The sequence below is a fragment of the Aptenodytes patagonicus genome, chromosome 17 (genome assembly GCF_965638725.1).
Source record: "Aptenodytes patagonicus chromosome 17, bAptPat1.pri.cur, whole genome shotgun sequence".
Classification (NCBI taxonomy): Eukaryota; Metazoa; Chordata; class Aves; order Sphenisciformes; family Spheniscidae; genus Aptenodytes; species Aptenodytes patagonicus.
The window spans coordinates 13,641,914-13,660,866 of NC_134965.1; the positions used below are offsets into that span (position 1 = coordinate 13,641,914).

Sequence of the window (18,953 nt, forward strand, 5' to 3'; positions counted from 1 at the left end):
CTGACTTCTTGTTTCTTTGGCAACCATCTAGCCTCCGACGCCTTCTAGGGCGGGATGTTCCCCTTCTCTCAGTCTTCTAGTTCTTCTTCAAGGGCATGGTCGTTTTAAGGCATGCATTGTTTATACAAGGTAATCAGGCTAGTACAATGAAGGCTACAGGCTAGGATAGGTATTAACCCAAACATATGGCTACATCTTTGTCATAGTAAGTCTCAAAATCTGTTCGGTAAAAACAAACAGTAGCAGACAGTTTCTTGCCAGAAGAACTGGCTGTCTTCAGCAGAGAAACCAAATCAAAATTGAGGTGAGAAGGCATATACCATGAAATGGAAGGAACTGGCTCACTTATTGCAGGTGTTGGATTAATCCTGTAACTTCTAGTATTTGTTCTTTGAAGGTAGATTTTGCAAGGGGGCTAGATATCAGGAAAGGCAAAGAAGAAAAGGAAGGAAGAAAGAATGAGTGGGTCCTTCTGGTCTTAAATCTTAAGTTTTTGCTGGAGAATTATGGAAGCCCACAACCACATTGAATGGGACTTCACCAATGCATGGGAAATACAGCTGACTGACATAATAAAAATTGGAGAATCTTTAAAATCATGATAAGACAAATCCTTAAAATAAATATCCAAAATGCCAAATACTTGTTTCTTCCAGTTTGTTTCTTTTTGTTTGTTCTTTTTCCCAGTGTTTGCTGGCTTTGGATACCAGCATTTGTGGTGCCTGACCAGAGGCATATGGTTATACGGCTTTAAAAAGTGCAGAGAAGCTAACTTCTGAAAGTCAGGCCCCTAAGTGTCTCTTCAAAACAAATTATCTGCTGCCGTAAGATGGTATTTTTTGTTGTGGCATTTTTGTTTGTTTGTTTCTGCAAATGTAGCCCTCTGGCTTCTTGTGGAGTCACTGAATGCTCAAAATATATGAAAATCGGACTCCTCAGTTTTTAGCCATGGAAGAACTATCATCAGTTCCAAACATCTGGTTTGGAAAATCTGAGCAGAATTTTCTGTGTGAAATTTATGTTCAGTATGGGAGTGTCTGCATCTACAGGACCCCAAAAGGCATTAACTGTGTGTTACCAATGAAGTCTATCTGTCTTGGAATCTTAGAATCATAGAATCATTTAGGTTGGAAAAGTCCCTTAAGATCATCAAGTCCAACCGTTAACCTAGCACTGCCAAGTCCACCACTAAACTATGTCCCTAAGCACCACGTCTACACATCTTTTAAATACCTTCAGGGATGGTGACTCAACCACTTCCCTGGGCAGCCTGTTCCAATGCTTGATAACCCTTTCGGTGAAGAGATCTTTCCGAATACCCAATCTAAACCTCCCTGGCACAGCTTGAGGCCGTTTCCTCTTGTCCTATTACTTGTTACTTGGGAAAAGAGACCAATGTCCACCTCGCTACAACCTCCTTTCAGGTAGTTGTAGAGCGTGATAAGGTCTCCCCTGAGCCTCCTTTTCTCCAGGCTAAACAACCCCAGTTCTCTCAGCTGCTCCTCATAGTCTTAGTTTGGATATTCCCGTGATTTAATAAACATCCATAGCATAGAATTTCAGCTTCAGTTACAGATATTTGATTGACCAGGGTAGCTGAGCGAGGAGCTGTTTTCTTGCAGAGGAAAATTCTGAACACTCTTGAGATGTTCGAGGCAGTCCTTTACCTTCTCGTCATTCTCTCTGTCTCACTCTTGTTCTCATGTTCTGTGGACCCGCCTCTCATTTCTATGTTCTTCATAAATTTCCTGGTTTACTGCCTTTCTTCTGGCTGCTCATAGATCTTAAGACCTGTGATCAGGACATCTAATATTCTACATAAGGCTGAAAAAGAGTAGTTTACTGAAGAATTTTTCTACTAAGACTATTAGTGTTACATTTTGTTTTTCAGATCTAGCATCTCCAAAAGTGAGGCAGATTATTCCCTCCTCCCGCTCTTTTGTAGCGTATGGGCTTTTATCCAAAGACTGAATTTTGCAGATTCTCCCTTTCCCATCTGTCACGCTGGCTCTTTTGTGGTGCTTCCCATTCTCATGCTTTGAAATTTTGGAATTCCTATTCTTCCAAGCATTGACCAAATGCAGACTTTTCTTCATTAGAAGTTAAGAATAGTATTCTTTCTACCACTATTTTGACGACTATAGTGATAAGTTTTAAGATACATATATTTGAATGGAGGGACAAGGTGTTGTTTGGTAAGGAATAATTCAGTTTGCTGTTCCCTGTCGTTAGTGAAGGGTTCCAGAAATCTGTAACAGTAAATGTAATGATCTGTATGCATTCTCTGGTAGCTGCCAAATATCACTGGACATATTCCCAATACACACTGTACTCTTGTAATGAGCACTGACTCCTTAATAACTAATTATTTTGAATGTTTTTGGTTTTGTTTGGGGGTTTTTTTAAGCTATTAAAATGCTATTAACTGATTATTATTTTTACTCTCTTCTTGGCCAGCTAAAATCTGCTTCCTCCTGCAGCCTTTCATTTATATTTCTGATTAGTTCAGCTATAGATGGAGTAAAACAAAAGACTTCTGACCTAGTGGCATGTTTCCCCCAGAATAACGTAGAAGGATGCCTCCCCTGCTTGAGTTGCTCTATTACTACTGTGAGAAGGAGAATGCTTTTGTGGACAGAGCCTTAGGATACTAGATTTCAGGTCTGATGTCATCATTTGGAGAAATGAATAAAACCAAGGACACTATTCTGGTTGGTAATGAGAGTCCTCTCTGTGATAGCTGTGGTGTTGTTATGGATATGGTGGATTTGATCCCTGGTTCCCCACTGATTTGGGGGAGACTTTATTGTTAATATAAGGCAATATATTTCACTACTACTTTCTAGTGTTGGGTTGCTGTAGATGTAAGGAGAACTGATATAGTTAGACAGGTCTGGTTTACTAATTACAAATTAGTTTGAGTATGATAATCCATTGGGACCATCTAAGCTGTCATGACTCTATCTGTTACTGTACCTATTCTAATGTGGTTTTGCCTTCCTGTCTTCAAATGGCAAGCTTCAAATGAAAGCCCCAGGCTCCAGCAAAACAAAGCTGTTTGATGAAAACAGCTCAGTGAGTGAGAATTCAGTAGTTTGCCTGTAAATCTGTGAGCCAAATAGGATGGCACTTCTTTTAGAAGTGAAATTGAATTTAAATGGGAGCTACTGCCATGTCCTGGGGAAATGCTGCTTCATGTCTTAGAAACAATGTACAGTTTGAGTGTTGGAATTGAACAGCCTGGTGAATTCAACAGGGAAGAATTTATCTTTTCAAGTCACTGCATTAGCTTAAAGTGATGCAAGCTTATCTTTAACGAGAACTTGTTTTAATCACTTTTGTTAGGTGGAAGCGAGAGGTGTAATTTTTGTGCCATCCTGAGAACTCTGACTGTTTGAGATTAAAGTATGTGCACTGACCAAAATGATCCTCCTGAGCCATCTACACAAACCGTTTATTATTGTTTTTTTTTTTTTCTTTAAGCCTGGAGCAGAGGTTAGCATTCCCTTCAGTTAATGTGAGTCTCTCTGTATTTCCAGCTGGCCCACGCCGATTCAGTGGTGCTCAGTGGCACATGCAGAACGTCCTCAAAGACTCTGTGGAGAGCTCCGATGATGAATTCTTCGATGCGCGAGGTCAGTACACGTTTTTGTGCTCCCCTCCCCATTCTTTCCCCAATTTTGCAGCAAGTAACTAAGCTTCTTTGGGGATGAACTGACAACATTGTCCTCATCAGGCTGAGATCTGAAAAAACCCATCGGATCTTCTCTAAAGGATTTCTGAATGGGCCTAAATTTACGGGAGGTGGGTGAAGTGCTGGGGTGGATGAGCAAGCTGCCATGAACTGGATCTGGCATCAGAAGCAGCATGACTACAACAGTACAGAGCTTCATGGGGTCCCTTGGGCCCAGCTTGTTTACAGGTCAGGTAGTACATAATGTTACAGTTGGAGTGCTCTTGTTTAGAGTTCTGATGAAGACCATGAGTCTCTCTGTTACTGATGGCCAACTTTTAAAACCAATGGCCTAAGTTTTCCACTCTGGCAAAACTTTCACTGAAGTGACTGGGACCTCTGCTTGTTCAAGAAGCAGCAATATTTGAATGCTTGGGGGTTTAATCAGGTGAATCCAAAATACAGCGCTCTCTACAACATCTGATGAGACCCTGAATCTTGGAATGCTCTTTAACATGCCAAGTTTTCTCCTGAAGTGGGAGTAAAGTTTGTAGGTTGTGTGCACACACAACCTCCCACCTGCAGTGGGAGACAGGGGCTCTGTTTTTGGTTTTGTTTGCAGGAGCCAAACCTAATGCTTTTCTGACATGTTTAATTTGCTTTTCTGAAGAGAATAACCAGAAAGGGAGGATTAATTCTGCTACTACTCTGAAATCCAGCTGTAGGATCTTTCAGAGTGTAGGCTATTGAGGTCAGACTGAGCTGTCCTTATGTCCTCATGTTACCTGGAAGTCAGGAATGAAGGGTGATGGAATGAACTTGTTCAATGTCCTTTGGCTTTTGTAGCAAACTGGATTCATTAAGTACAGAGCAATTCCTAAGGCTTTGAGCAACCTGATCTAGTGAAAGATGTCCCTGCCCGTGGCAGGAAGGTTTGGACAAGATGATCTTTAAAAGTCTCTTACAACCCAAACAATTCCATGATTCTATGAAAAGGAGAGGGATTCCCCTCCCCCCAAATATTTGTTGAGACTTCTAGTTTAAAGTAAACCTAATCCAAAGTGGAAAACTCAACTGTCCCGTGGGAAACTTGGCTTGGGTTTGGATGTGCTTTTTATTCTTAGTTTGGTTGCTTCATTAACAGCACACTCAGCAGACATTCTGCTGATGTCTAAGTGCAAAAACATTTGCATGGCTAAGATTGTCACTCAGTTTGTCCCTCTGTTGATATTTATGGTACAGAGAGAAAATCCCCTCCCTTCCCAGCATTCTGTTCTTCTTGAGTGAGGCCTGTTTCTGAGCAAATTAATTTTCTTTTACAGGACTGCATTGGCTTCAGTCTCATTGCTGTGTGCTGATTTGATGTCTGGAGATGCATGGTGGTATTGCAAATGGCAGTTGCTGTTTTTAAGGCAGTATTTGGCATTAAATGTCTGCTGTCTTGCAGTGAACTTTATATTTCAGCATGTTTTAATTTTCTTTGTGGGTAGAATTGGTGCAGGAATGGTAGGCTACTGACTCTTGTGTTTTCATGCTGGCATAAGCTTGAGTTGAAATTCAGCATGAAGGAGTTGTTACGTCAGGAGCTTTAAAAATGCAGAGGGTAGGAGGTAGGCAGTGAAAATGAAACAGCTTTTGTGGGGGATCAGCTCTGTGCTCTGAATGGTTTGGAAGCTCTGAAGCAACTTCACTGATAACTCACTGATTTATTTCTGTGAGGCTGAATTTGCAATGTTATTTTCCTAAACGAGCTGTTTTTGCAGAGGCATAATTAATATTAATCAGATTATTACTGTGTATTATTCAAAGTACAGGTTTGGATCCAGGATGCCTCGACTTCAGTTTACCTGCCAGTTGCTCTGACAATGATGGTGACTTTATCTGATGGTGAACCACTTATTTTCCATTTTCTTTTCTGTAAATTGCCTACTGTAGCTATAAAATTTATGACAACTTTAAACTTGAAAGACAAGCTGCTTACATGAGAGTTAGATTTTCTTTTATTGCCCCCCTCCCAGTAGGCAACAGCCTCAATCAAACAGGGGAAGAAAAGTTTTCAAAATAAAATGGAATTTGAAAACTTGGCACAAAGTTCTGGCCTCACCTAGAACACTACAGTTGTCCATTGAAATCAGGCATCTAAATGGAGATGGATATTGGAATAATGTTTTTATGAAATTCAAATGATTGGTGTTTGGTTGATCAGGTATAGCAGGATGAAACTATTCGATGTGGTTCATTCAGGAAGTCTGGTGAAATGATTTAATGGATCCTTCTATCTCTAGAATCTGTGAAATTGACTGTGGACTTCATGTTCTTTCAGAAACATGCTTGCACCCCCTTGATTTACCACAGCTAGAAATGAGTCCCTGGCTGTACAAGTATGCTACAGCCACTGTGCAGAAAAAGAGATGCAGATGTTCTTTCTGACTTAATTTGAAAGGATGTCCTATGGTAGGTTTGTTGGTTGGTTTTTTGGTTTGTTGTTGTTTGTTTGTTTGTTTGTTTTTAAAAAAGTACATTCTGGGGAACAAAATTCCCTGTATTAATAAGGTGTGTATTCAGTTCAGAGCCTTTTTGAAGTCTGAGACATGAGATATGCATCAAATACCAGTTTTCTTCCCTGTTCTTGTACAGCTAGGCTTACAGTAATAACTACTTCGCTGGTGTAAAGGGGTCTATATCTGAGAATCAAGAAGCAACCCACAGAAGAGTAAAGAAATAAGTGACCCGGAAAGGTAAATAAATGAGAGGGTTTTAAAACAATTTATAGGTAGGCTGAGGCACAAAGCCCAACTATATGTTGTCTGATGTCACAATGCCAGCTCATGCCCAGCCTGAAATCAGCTCAGATCTGCACTTCTGAGCTGGGACTTAGCAGTCCATCTCTATTTGAAGAGGGATTTGAGAGCTCTGAGTGAAGACCTCTGTGTGTGTGCATGCACATGAGTGCACGTTTCAGAAAATACACTGCTGAACACTGATTATTTTCTCCTTGTTCTGAACCAAACGGCTATCTTATTGGAAAGAGACTTTTAGCACAGGTATGTTCCAGCTGTCTGCACAGCTGTCTCCACAGACAGAGGAAAGAAATATGGATGTTATAAGCTGATTTGTCCCTTGTAATCTTTATTGTCAGTGGGTAGGCACACAGACACTGCAGCTGGTACTCAGATGATCCTTGCACTTAGATTTTTTTTTTTATCCCCCCCCCCCCCCCCCCCCCCCCCCGATGGATGCTTCATTATTATGGGAGTTTAACATCAGATTATGAGTGCTGTAAATTGTCATAGGTACAAAGCTGATGTGGATGTGTAACTGAGATTTTTTGGGGAGAGGCTGTGTGTGGCATATGTGTGTGGATACATACTTTATTTGCTTTTTTAACCATAAGAATGGCAGCTAGTTGTCTTGTGTTTTGGAGGCAAAACCAAATCTCAAAGTATTTGTGTCATGTCTCATGAAAATACGTGCCCTTGAAATCCATCTCAGTCTATGGAAGTCTCCTTGCACTGAGAGAACTAGTAAACAATAAATTAATTCACCAGTACAGAAAAGCTTTCTACGTTCTTGTTGATCAGGTCTCCAAGCCTGGTTTGGCTTTGCCGGTCAGGAGGAAGTCTGCTCTTTCGGGAAGGGGCTTTAGCTACAGCAGAATTGCGTGCTTCTGCTAAGTAACTGAAGTGTAATGTGATAGAAGTAATGCCCTGTGACACACATGAAGATCAGTGTTGAAGATGCTGTTCTGCATTGCAGATACTTGAAGTGAAGTGAATCTGTTTGGCACTGTGAAAAGCTGTCACTGTAGGGAGAAAGTGCAATGTTAAATAAGATGATGACCACTGTGCTTAAGTTTGACTTGTTGCATCTCTCCTAGTGCCTAGTCCACAGGATTGACTGTAGCAATAGGGGTTTGGGGTTGAATATTGTTACTTGACAGGCTAGGGCCAAATTTGCAAACATTTACATGTGCAACTACTCTAAGCCTCATTCGGAGAGTTTCACTCATAGTCATAGTCATTAAGTAATCACTTTCACTGATTACTTTTGACCATAATTTTAGATGTTGTAATCTTTGTATTCTCACTTGTGAAACTTCAGCTAACTTGGCCTGATTGTGGGTTAGCTACCGCAACTTGTCTGAGAACTGTTGTTGAATATTTGACCCTTGAAGCATGATAGATTGTAGTGCTATTTAGGAAGGGTAAAAATTCTACAGCCTTCGAGAAATGTGTTTAATTTTTCTGAGCAATAACAAGAGAAGGATTCTAGCCACAGTGATACTGAAACAAGGCCATAGCTGTAACAGTAGTGTGTGGTTCCCTGGGCAAAATGTGTCCTGGGATTCTGGGGCTGACACGTGGGTTAGAGCATGGTTATAAAAAGGTGCTACAGGCTATCTAGGCGAGTAGCTTATGAAAAGCAGCCTGTCTGGATTGATTTTGAGAAGAAATAATTTCTAGTACAGGTTTCTAAATCTTATTCCGTAAGAAAACTGGAGAAATCAAAATGTGATGCTTTAAATTGGTGTTTGAGATGCACATTCTCATTTCTCAAATACATATCCACAAAGAAAGAGAAATTTCTTAGAGTTGTAGGAAGAGATGCAGGCAGGGCCAATGGTTGCTGTGTGTCAGGAAAGCTCTCTGGAAATGAGTGGATGTGCACCAATTCAGTCTGCTCTTTAATTCATCAAAAAGGAAAGAAAACCTGATGAAAACTAATCCTATGTGCAGTTGTCAGACAGACTGCTCCCTCCTCCTTTGTACTTTATGCTGACAGAAATTGAGAAGAACCAAGGGAAACAAATCAGTGCAACTGACAGAAGACTCAGGCCTTGGATTTCTGTGTTTAAAATGAGTAACATAAACATTTTCACTCAGAACCATTTAATGCAAGGAAGAGCGAGGGCATGTGGAATTCTAATCTGTTTGGAGTGTAAAATTTACAGAAACTGCAAAAGCCGCATCACTGCTGGAATCAAGTGTCTCCCCAACAAATATATTTGCATGTAAAAGACTGATTTCAGTTTTGCTTGTATTTTTAAAAGCTATGACATGCAAGAATGGATGTGTGTGTAGAAGATGAGGGACTGCCAGAGAAGTCCAGTACTGTCTAATCTAATGAGTCTTCTTAAATTCTTTCATTCATATAGCCCTAAATAGGGATTCCTGCTTATCCCATGTTGACTCTACATGCTGTGTTTGACTCCAGCGCAGAAGTCTTGCTGCCATTTCCTCAAGCATCAGACTTGGCTACACCACACCTAGTTTGCAAATGTGGATCTTTACTGCCCTCAGAGCCGGGGTGCAGGAGCTCGTGTCCATTCTGTCAGAGTCAGGATATCATTTTGGTGTTGCTGACTGAACTGTGACTTTGCTAAATGAAAAAACAAGTGGAAATTTTAGGGGAGTTGGCTGTCTTTGGATTAAGATACCAGGTAGGAGCTGAGATTCTCAGATCTTTGGTCTGTACTGTCCACAACCCGCTTACGGCTGGGTCATTTTCCTCAAGTCTGTCATCACACGAGTCATTTTGGTATCATTGCTTTCAGGTTGGTAGACATTCTTTTTTTCTTTTTTCTTTTTTTTTTTTTCTTTTTGAGGCATCATCTGCCATCTTACTTACATTTTGAGGTAGAATCTATATTGCCTATATCAAAGCTCTAGACTGGAGGAGACACTACTAAGTGGGAGATGTTACTGTGGAGCAGAAAATGCCTTCAGGGGATCACAGAAATGTATTCTGTATCATACAGGGGATCACAGATCCTGGCAGTGAGGAGTAGGCAGGATGAAATATCAATCTCCAGGGTTTTTGCTAAGGAAATACTAGTCTCTCTTCTTTCCACGGGGACTGCTTATGGCTAGATTTCATGAAATGCATGTACTGAAATACTCACGGTAAGATAATTGTGGACAGTATCAAATTCCAGGCAGTAACAACAGCTGAAAGGAATCACCAGGACACTATAGTTTATTTGCCATTCAGAATTTGCCACTGTTTTAAGCTCTTTTATTTTTTTTCTTGGCACTTTGCTAAAGTGATATTGCTGCCCCATGTGCATTGAGTCCTGCTAAGGTAAATGGCTCTGCTCTACCCAATACTACACGCTTCATGGTCTGAAAACCTGCAGTTAATGTTGCTTTGCCTCTTGGCTGGAAGGTGGAAAGAGAGCTTCAGCTACTGAAAATTTTTGTTGAATTCACACCAAAGGGCAGGTGGACAGTTGCTGCACAGCATGGCAATGAAGCATAAAATACAAGGCTGTTCAGTGTGGGTTGTTTTGGTTTTGTTTTCTCTTTTTTTTTTTTTTTTTTTTTTTTTTTTTTTGGTGTTTGGGCAGGAGAACTGTGTGCTATGTATGCAAGTAGTTTTTCCTGGTGTATATTTACAACTTAGGTAAATGCTGCATTGAGTTGCAAACAGACTACTTTGGGCTTCTGAAGGGGCCCTAAGTCTGTGTACTGCCACAAGCTGTCAAGAGCAGTGATCATCTGCCAGCTGCTGTCAGGTGGACGATGAAAGGACTTGGAAATGCTTACAAGCTGTGGATATAAATGGGAGGTTTTGTGCTTTCTTGAGAAGGAATGGCCTGTAGGCCCTTGTATAGGGTGCTGTTCTGAATGGGGTCCATAATGTGAAATTGTTGTAGTTTCATCATGTTTCTAGGACTATGACTTTTCTAGACAATTAGGTTGAAGAAGGGCAGAGCTGAGGGAAGTCGTGTATTCGAATGTGTATCTTCCAATATGTGAATATTGGAGCCCTCTAACCTCCCTTTTATCTGGTACTCCCTGATGGCTGACACTTGAGAACATGAAGCAAAAGTTGATAATGAGGAGAGAACTCGGCAGCATGTACCGACATTGCAGTGAGACTGTCTTTGCTAGTCAGGCCACTAAGACATGGCACATTTACCACTCCAGATCCCTGGTGATGTAAATAGCAGTCAGATGTAGTCATGAGAGAAGCGTAATTTGGCTTTAGCAACAGGAGATCTAAGAGCAAAATGAGAGTAGGAAACTGGCCAAAGGTAGTCTCAATCAGGGGTCATATCCAAAGCAGCTAATTGTGGAAGTTGCTATTTTTTGTTGAAGTCAGTGAATAAATGTAGAAGTGTAGAAGAAGGACGCATGTGCATTAAGAACAGAAACTGTTGTGTGTTTTGGGGTGTGTGTTGGAGCATTGTTGGTGAGCATTTAAGTTAGTTTTGGTTTCATGTGGTGGTGCATGTACTGTAAGCTGGGAATACTGTTTTTGACAAACTGCATGCCTCTCCCGTCCCTTGGTCAGTGTACTGCTTCCTAAACAGGCTATAAGCATTTATTTTAACAGTTGCTGTGTAACTCTTCTCATTGAGTTCATATACTGCAAACTAGGTTGCATTCACGCTCCTCAATGAACAATTCCAATTCTTTTTTATAACCTAGACTCCAACCACTAGTATGAAGATAAATTTAAGGTTTTTCTTCTTGTTGTGGCCCCGTTACTTTGATTTAATTTTTTTCTTGTTATCTTGATTTTTGTGCTACAAAAATTGCTCTCCTTATTTCCCTGCCCTTTTTGGGGAGTTTATGTGCTGTTGACAAGTCTAGCAACTTGCAGCTCTAATTTCAGCACAGAGCGTAGTGGCTGGAGCAGCTGGCAGAGCCGAGCACAAGGAGGAATCCCTATGTTTGGAAGTTAAAACAAAGCCAGTGTATCTAAGCTTCCACCTACATACTTACTTGTGAGCCTTTTATCCATGCCCTGTGGACTGACAGAAATGTTGCCTACAGCATTTGAGCTCTGGTACAAGTTCTCATTCAGCAAACACTCCTCATACCACCTCAGAAAGTTAGCAAGATGTCCCTTCCAGAAGTAGAAGGACTTTAAAGATGTGGCTTGGGAATAATGTAGAGAAGACATGGCAAAGCTGATCATGTTGGATCACGCTGTATGACAGAAAGGTGTGATTGACTTAAAGACTGGTTCCATTTGGGCACCGGACTCTTTATAGGAGGCAGCATGAGGAAGTGGGTAAAAAATAAATGGACTGTGGGTACATACGGTCTATTTTAGGGCACTAATTTTCTGAGTCATATAAAACTATTCATTCTATTTCTAGGTTTTCATTTTTCCAATTGTAAACTGCAAGAAATCTTTTCTGGCAGGTGGCTGGAAATTAGAGTGGTATTTAAGAGGAAGCTGTTGATGATGGTTATTATTAAAATACTTGGGAGGTGATTTCAGGCTTTTTGTGGACTCCCTCAGAAGCAAAGTTAACAGTTGGTATCATGTTTGTGGTAAGATGCAAATGGTAGTATTGCTGTTTGCAGGGGATCCTGTAGCCACTTTCTGACCTACTTTAAATTCAAATGAACTCTGACTTCAACAGTTACTCTGGATTTAAACTAGTCCAGCAGATGAGAATCTGAACTATCAGAAACATACCTTCTTCATCATTTCTTTATCTGTGCATTAGGCTTCTGATTCAGAATGTGAGGGCTTTTTTTTTTTTTCTTCTTTTCTTTCTTCCTAAGTCTGTAACTGTAGCAGATGTTACAGTCAAAAGCCTGCTGACAGCTTTGCTGAAGATTGAAGAGGTGGCGTGGAATACAGCTGCCTCTTTTTCTCCAGCTGAGTTTATTTAGTCTGCATAAAAACTTTTGTCATTAGTTTTGCCTTCTTAAAATGAGCCTTATGGCACTGTCTTCTGTATTACTATGTTCATATAAAGCTGAAGCCAACAGATAGGTGGTATATATTTCAAGCCAGGCTCTGTGTGTTCTTTCTCAAGATTCTTATTCATGAAAGAGGCTGTGGTAGCTCTCTGCTAATTAAGAGCTGCTCTTAATTTGCTGCACCTTCCCCTCCTGAAAATAGATCTACCAGTCTCATTTATTTAATTTTAAAATGTTCTGCTGAGTAACTTGAATATTATTTAGAAATGCTGCCAATGGCCCAAAGTGGAAGTTTGGGAGGTCTAAACACTCCTCAGCATGTTTGTGCTCTAATGCAACAGTGTGATGTAAAATTCTATTGTGCTTAGCAAAAAGCCTCTCAAGGCGTGAGGATGCTGACCCTCATTCAGTAAAGTACATGAATTTTAAGAAGAGGCTGTGTTGCAAAGATGGCTTGTGAATGTCTTAATGTCAAGATAGATATCTTTTCCTGCCTCAGTTTTTAGTGGGTGTAATTTCCCGCCCGCCCCCCCCAAGTTTAAACATCAGTGTAAGGCACTTCTGTAAGCATGTTATTTTCCATGTGATACATTCATTGCTGATGATATGTGGTTTACCGTCCGTCCATTTGGAAGCGACCCAAGTGCTTGATGTTGCTAGTGCTACTCCTGCACCTGTGGCATTAGAGTAGCTCTTTGTCTCTGGTGTTTGTAGTAGATTATATCTGTGGACTTGACTCATAGTCTTCCATCGCCTTCTTTGCTTACAGGACTTTCCAAGAGACAAATATAGGTATTAAAGTTTCCAGATATTTCTGTGCAAACTGTATGCAACGGTCTTCCAAACCTCCCTGTTCATATAACTTTTTTAGCTGTTGCTTAAAACAGATAGTGTCTGTTCTTGGTTACAGATACTTAGCTGTGTAATTTAAAGCCAGTGCTGTGTCTTTTGTCAGATGGCAGATTTAATGTTGGAATTGAGTTGTTCCATAGCAGACATTGTCATATCATGACAATACCAGTTTCAACGTTTTGATGCTTCCAAAATTTATTTAAAATATTTTTATTGTTGATCAGCGCAAAGAGCTGTGAGTTTATCTAGAGTGTCATCACTTCTCATAATGTGTGGTATGTTTCCCATTTTGTTTAGTGCAGATGATGATACTAATCTATGAGCAGTAATTTATTACTGCACCGGATTCACACAATGCTTCAGAAATGTGAGGAAAGATATCCTCTTCCTGGTGTTTATGCATGTTAAAGGAACCTCATAGCTCACTGAAGTTAGTCTGAAGATTATTTTGGGGTGAAAAACCTCTATCAAATTAAAAACCAAGTCAACACTGACTTCCTAAATACTATGAATTTGAGGTGTCTGGTTTGAAGTTGATTGGGTTTTTTTTAAAGTTTTTTTTTTTCAGAGTACCCAGGCTCTGAAAATCAAGAATACTGAAAGTTACATAAATTGAGAACCCCCAGATTGGAAAGATTTGGAAAAAAGAAAGATGAAATATTAATCTTCATTTTTGAAAAGCATCCCATGCTCCCATCAAGCCCCTTTTCCTCTTTGTGCTTGAAAATATTAGCTACACTTCTGTCAAACTGAAGTGATTCAAAGGCTTATGCAACATTCCCTCCCAAAACCTCACTCACTGTGCATTTGCCTAGAATAGGACATCTATGAGTTGCTCAGGCCCAACTGAAATGGGCCTCATTTTCTGTCAGTAACAGTTCTGGACCTAGTATGTTGTATTCCATGTGCCAGCCAGTGGTGTTCAGCTGTGTGGCTACTGCAGTGACAAACTTTAGCAAGAACACTTTGTATATAATGCATTGGATTTTGGAATGGAGAAGACAATCCCAAATACTCCTTGTCCCAGTCTACTGCCTCCATTCTCTTAATTCCTCTTTTTTGACATAAACTACTTTAAAATCGGAATGTCTGTGCAATAATTTTTCCATTTCTAATGCTGTTTGCTGTCTCAGCTCTTCTGTGGCAGGATGATTTCCAAAGTTTGGAAGGAAGAGGGTGTGTATGTATAATATTTTACATATTATATTTTAAATATATTTGGGAGAAATGTCATGATACTCCTAGTTTTTGAGCACAGAATGCTGTGTATAAAGTATATTGATTTAGTATGTAATACAGCTTTCATTAAATACTTCTTAATTTTTTAATGTCGGGAACAGTCTACGTAGTCTGAAACGCTTCTAATGACAGTAGCTATCTTTTTTATAATTGTTACTTGAAATAGCAACTTCTGTGTATAGATAATGAATGACATCTGTTACTGAGTTGTTAATCCTCTAATAACAGACTTTTAGTGAGAGATAAGCAGTATATCACACATTAAATTATTATGTGGATCAAAATTAAATGTCTATTGGAGACATCTAGGCACAAATAGAATGAGAGATGGTGCTCTCTTCCCGCTGGGTGTTCAATAAGAATAGGATACCTAAATTGTTCAAGCTGCATTGAAATCTTAAGCTTTAGTGAGTGGAAGAGTTGGAAATAGAAGAGAAGAATAGCCTCTGCTGATTTTCCTCTGTTGTCCCACAAGCAGGGTCCAGTACCCGGTGTGCAATAAGCCAACCTTACACACAGAGCCGAGATATTTATTTATCTCATGTTTGTGCAAAGATAGGTGCTAGGTGGTAATTCCACAAAGCTAGCACACCACACAAAAGAACTACAGCGTATTTATATTGTTACATGATTAGGAAAAACCCGCCTAAGGTCGTGCTCATTGGTTAGTTGTGTTCAAATTAGCCTTGCTTGCTATGTAAATTAGCACACATGCTCCTTGCAGGTGTGGGCAGCAAGTCTTTCCAGTCTTGAATTGAGTTGGTGGTTGCGATCTCCCCCTGCCGCCTTTACCTTTCCCCTAGTTACCGCAGTTTCTTGCTGACTTCTTGTTTCTTTGGCAACCATCTAGCCTCCGACGCCTTCTAGGGCGGGATGTTCCCCTTCTCTCAGTCTTCTAGTTCTTCTTCAAGGGCATGGTCGTTTTAAGGCATGCATTGTTTATACAAGGTAATCAGGCTAGTACAATGAAGGCTACAGGCTAGGATAGGTATTAACCCAAACATATGGGTACACCTCCATGCTGCCTTTGTGCTTTTCAGTGGTCTCCTGCCATGTGCTTAAAACAGCTGTCTTGAGGGTTTCAGTGATGTTTCCAAATTCCATGTGAAGCTGGAATTGTAACTTTGCGTACCAACTCATGCTTCAAATTTTGTCTAAAAAGAGAACTAAAATGATGATGATTCAGACATTTTAGATGAGGTGGTTTCTTTGATGCAAAAAATGTTACGGGGTTCTGTCTTTGGGAGTATGATTGCTTACTGTGCTTGACGGAATATTATTTTGAATTGTCAACATCCATTGTTCAAGAATGCTTTGAAGGTCAGTGTGATGACTGCATTTTTGGAATTGCTGAGGCATGGATCACAGACTAATGAGAACAAAAAATGCACTTGGAATTTGCTGAACGTAGTCTGTATTCAAGCTAAGTCATAGAGCAGACTTGAAAATAAATTTTGCAGGAGACTAAAATGTTGATAAACAGTGATTACCCACTGTACCAAGAGAGTTTGACACAAATATTTCCAAGTTTTGACTACTTCATAGTTAGCTTGCAAAAATGCTCTTTAAATCAAGTTTTTTTCAGATAGATTTCCAGAAGAAAAGTGGTATGGTGAAATGGACTCCTTCATTTCTACAGTAAGTGTCATTGGCCTATTAAGCAACCAAATATAACGTTGGTTATGTGGAGTATCTTATAATGATCACGTATAGCCTTTGGCCAGTACAAAAGCCTTATTGTACTTAACTCTTTGCAAATGCACAAGGGATGTCTTTTGCAGCCTTGTCTTTGTCACCTTTTGTTCTGAGTAGATGGGTGGAGACAGGCTGAAGAAATCAGCACAGAGTGGAATCATCTTACCCAGAGCCATAAACTGTATCGGTGGCTGAACTAGAGGAAAAAATGGTTCTGTTCCAGTAGTCTGTCTACAACTAAATTTACTTTCTAGAGAATGCAATGCATGTTTAAACGTGTTAAGTCAGTATCTTACTGCTGGTTGTTAGTTGTTCTGGAATGCTACAAGGAGATCCAGCTATGGTTGCAGCCTTGGGGTATTTCATTTGCCCTGGTCAGTACTGCTTCATATGCAAAACAGGTTCACTAGGTGTTACAACATGAAAGTACTGTGTTTTTAATAAAGAAGTGAGGAGAAGAAACAGTTTAATTAATCAATCCATAGGGAAATTATCCCAGATTGTATTCATTCTGGCTATGTTTGGCATTTGATGTCAGCCTTTGCGGTCTCCGAATGGACACTTTGTCATCTGAGCAATTGGTCCTACTGCCATGCCTCCCTTTGTCATTACTCGAAGATAACATGTCCCACAGGAAGGGTGAAGCTGACTCTTCCCTCAGGAAGTGGACTTTGTGCTAGGGAGTGCACGGTGTATCCCCTTCCTCCATTACCCAAACTGTTGTTGTGATAGTCAAGCTCTCACTCTCTAGGCACTTCTGAAGTTGGTTTGGTAGCTGTTGGTCCCCTGTACCTCTTGCATAGGTAACTGGAACTCCTGATGTTCATGCGTTTTTGGCGGAGTGGATGGAAAAGGGTATTATTTTATGGGAAACTTCTATTTGAGATGGTTGGGATTTCAGTTTTTCTGTTCTTTATGCTGTGGGCTTTCTCTTAAGTTTAAATATGTAAGGAAGAAAAGGAAGAAAAAAAGAATCGAACAGTCCCGTGTTTTCATACTGGTGTCCATCACTGGCCTCACTGAAGCAAATGTGGAGGCTTTCTCAGCAGTGTGCTAGTCCTGACTCCCTTGCAAGTGTTTTGGTAAAGACAGTGAAGCAGGAGGTTGGTTTTGTTGTGTTTGTACAGCGCCAAGGTGATGTCCTAGCCTAACTGCTTGATTATGTGTTTGTATCATCAGATCCCAGCCATTAGAACCTTGCATCTCTTATTAATGAATTTTGAAGGAAAAGTATAACCCAATTTTGAAAAGAGTGGAAGAAAGATGCCATTACTTTGTCTGTTCATAAGTTGATATCTGTGCTTGTTCTAATAGATTTTTAAGTTGGAAGAAGAGAATTCTGATACAAGCCTTTTGCTGTTTTTTGTGTGTATAGTTTTCAGTACCAGCTCTTAGAAAGATGGGGTGAGAGGTGGGAGTGAGCTGTCCATTCTAAGAGAGAGTCCTCGTGAGGCAGAAGTGAATATTACTAAATTGATGTTATCAACCTGCTTTCCAATCTGGCAGGGCTGCTCTCCAGCCTCTTGTCCCACAATTTGTATGTATAACCAGGATTAACCCTGTCCCAGGTGGAGAATCCAGCACTTGCTCTTGTTAAATTTCATACGGTTGGTGAGTGCCCAGCTCTCTAGTCTATCCACATCTCTCTGTAAGGCCTTTCTACCCTTGAGGGAGTCCATAGCGCCTCCTAATTTAGTATCATCTCCGCTTTCTCCCAAACAGCCTTTCAGGAATAATGAAGTGTTTAAATTTCAGGAAAATAAATGTGCACAAAAGCACAGATACCAGCAAAAGAGGCAGAAGGTGTTTCTACACTCAGAAGCTCTCTGGGTGATGAGGGAGCTTGTATCTTTGGTAGAGGAAAGCATATGTGTGGGCTAAAGTAATTGGCATTATCAGTGGATTAAACATAAACCAGAGAAACTGCAGGAGTTTGTGCTGGAGTGAGGAGAACCTGTCCAGGAGAGACACTGCAGCCTTCACCTCCTAGAAATGAAGTAGCTTGATACCCTTATTCTGTCTCCAGCATTACATTTCCTGTAATGTTTCTTACCTGTATTTCTCAACCATTCCCTGTTATTTATACAGAGTGCTTCATCAATGCTTGATATTCTTGCAGCTGAAAGGACTTTCTGCCCAGTGCAGCTGGAGTTGAGTACCATGGGAGAATTTGGAAGCTATTTGAGAATTTGAATTTATGGGAGAATTTGGAAGCTATCCCAGACTCTACATCTACCCATGTGTAATTTGCACTTCAGAGACAGCCTGAAGTAGGAGGCAGAGGGCACAGCCGTGGGCACAGTTAAAACTTAACATTAGTGAGCTGCTTTTGCATTCTGAAAAACAGCTGGGGTCAAACCCTAGTTCCTCAAAGAAATTTCTGGCTGACAGCCTTGTAAACAGAGGATGAAGCACCTGTGTTTGAGATGGAGCAGCTGTACATGTTTTGACTGTTGATTCATCTGCCCGGCTAGCTGCTTAATTTAGTGAAATCCATAGAGAAAGCGAGAAGTAATATTTTACTGTTTTCTTTTACCCAACTTTCCTTTGTTTCTTGCTTTCCATGTGGCATGTAGTAAGTTAGGCAGAAAGCTCTCGGTTCATAGCAGGACTGAGTTATGCTTCCATGTTGGAAACTTTAGGCTTATTAGATTTTTTGCCTTGGTGCTAGCGGATTTTCCTCAGGTAAATGAAGATCACTAAAAATATTTTCTCTGTGTATCAAATGTCCTACCAATGTGAACTTCCAGCTGTGTGTGAACAAGGTAGGAAGCTTTTCAGAGTTTGACCAGGCAAGCGATGGAAGGAAAGATGCGGGGTCATCCTGT

The 18,953-nt window shown here is 40.4% G+C and overlaps 1 protein-coding gene across 4 annotated transcripts in view; it reads left to right on the top strand.

Annotated features, from left to right (window-relative positions):
- PITPNM3 (PITPNM family member 3) overlaps positions 1-18,953 on the top strand; it is a 147,625-nt gene that overhangs the window by 28,322 nt on the left and 100,350 nt on the right. For all 4 annotated transcript variants that reach the window (XM_076354776.1, XM_076354780.1, XM_076354779.1 and 1 more), the window contains exon 2: positions 3,540-3,635. In XM_076354776.1, coding sequence (XP_076210891.1) covers positions 3,540-3,635 — 96 coding nt within the window. The remainder of the gene's footprint in view (positions 1-3,539; positions 3,636-18,953) is intronic.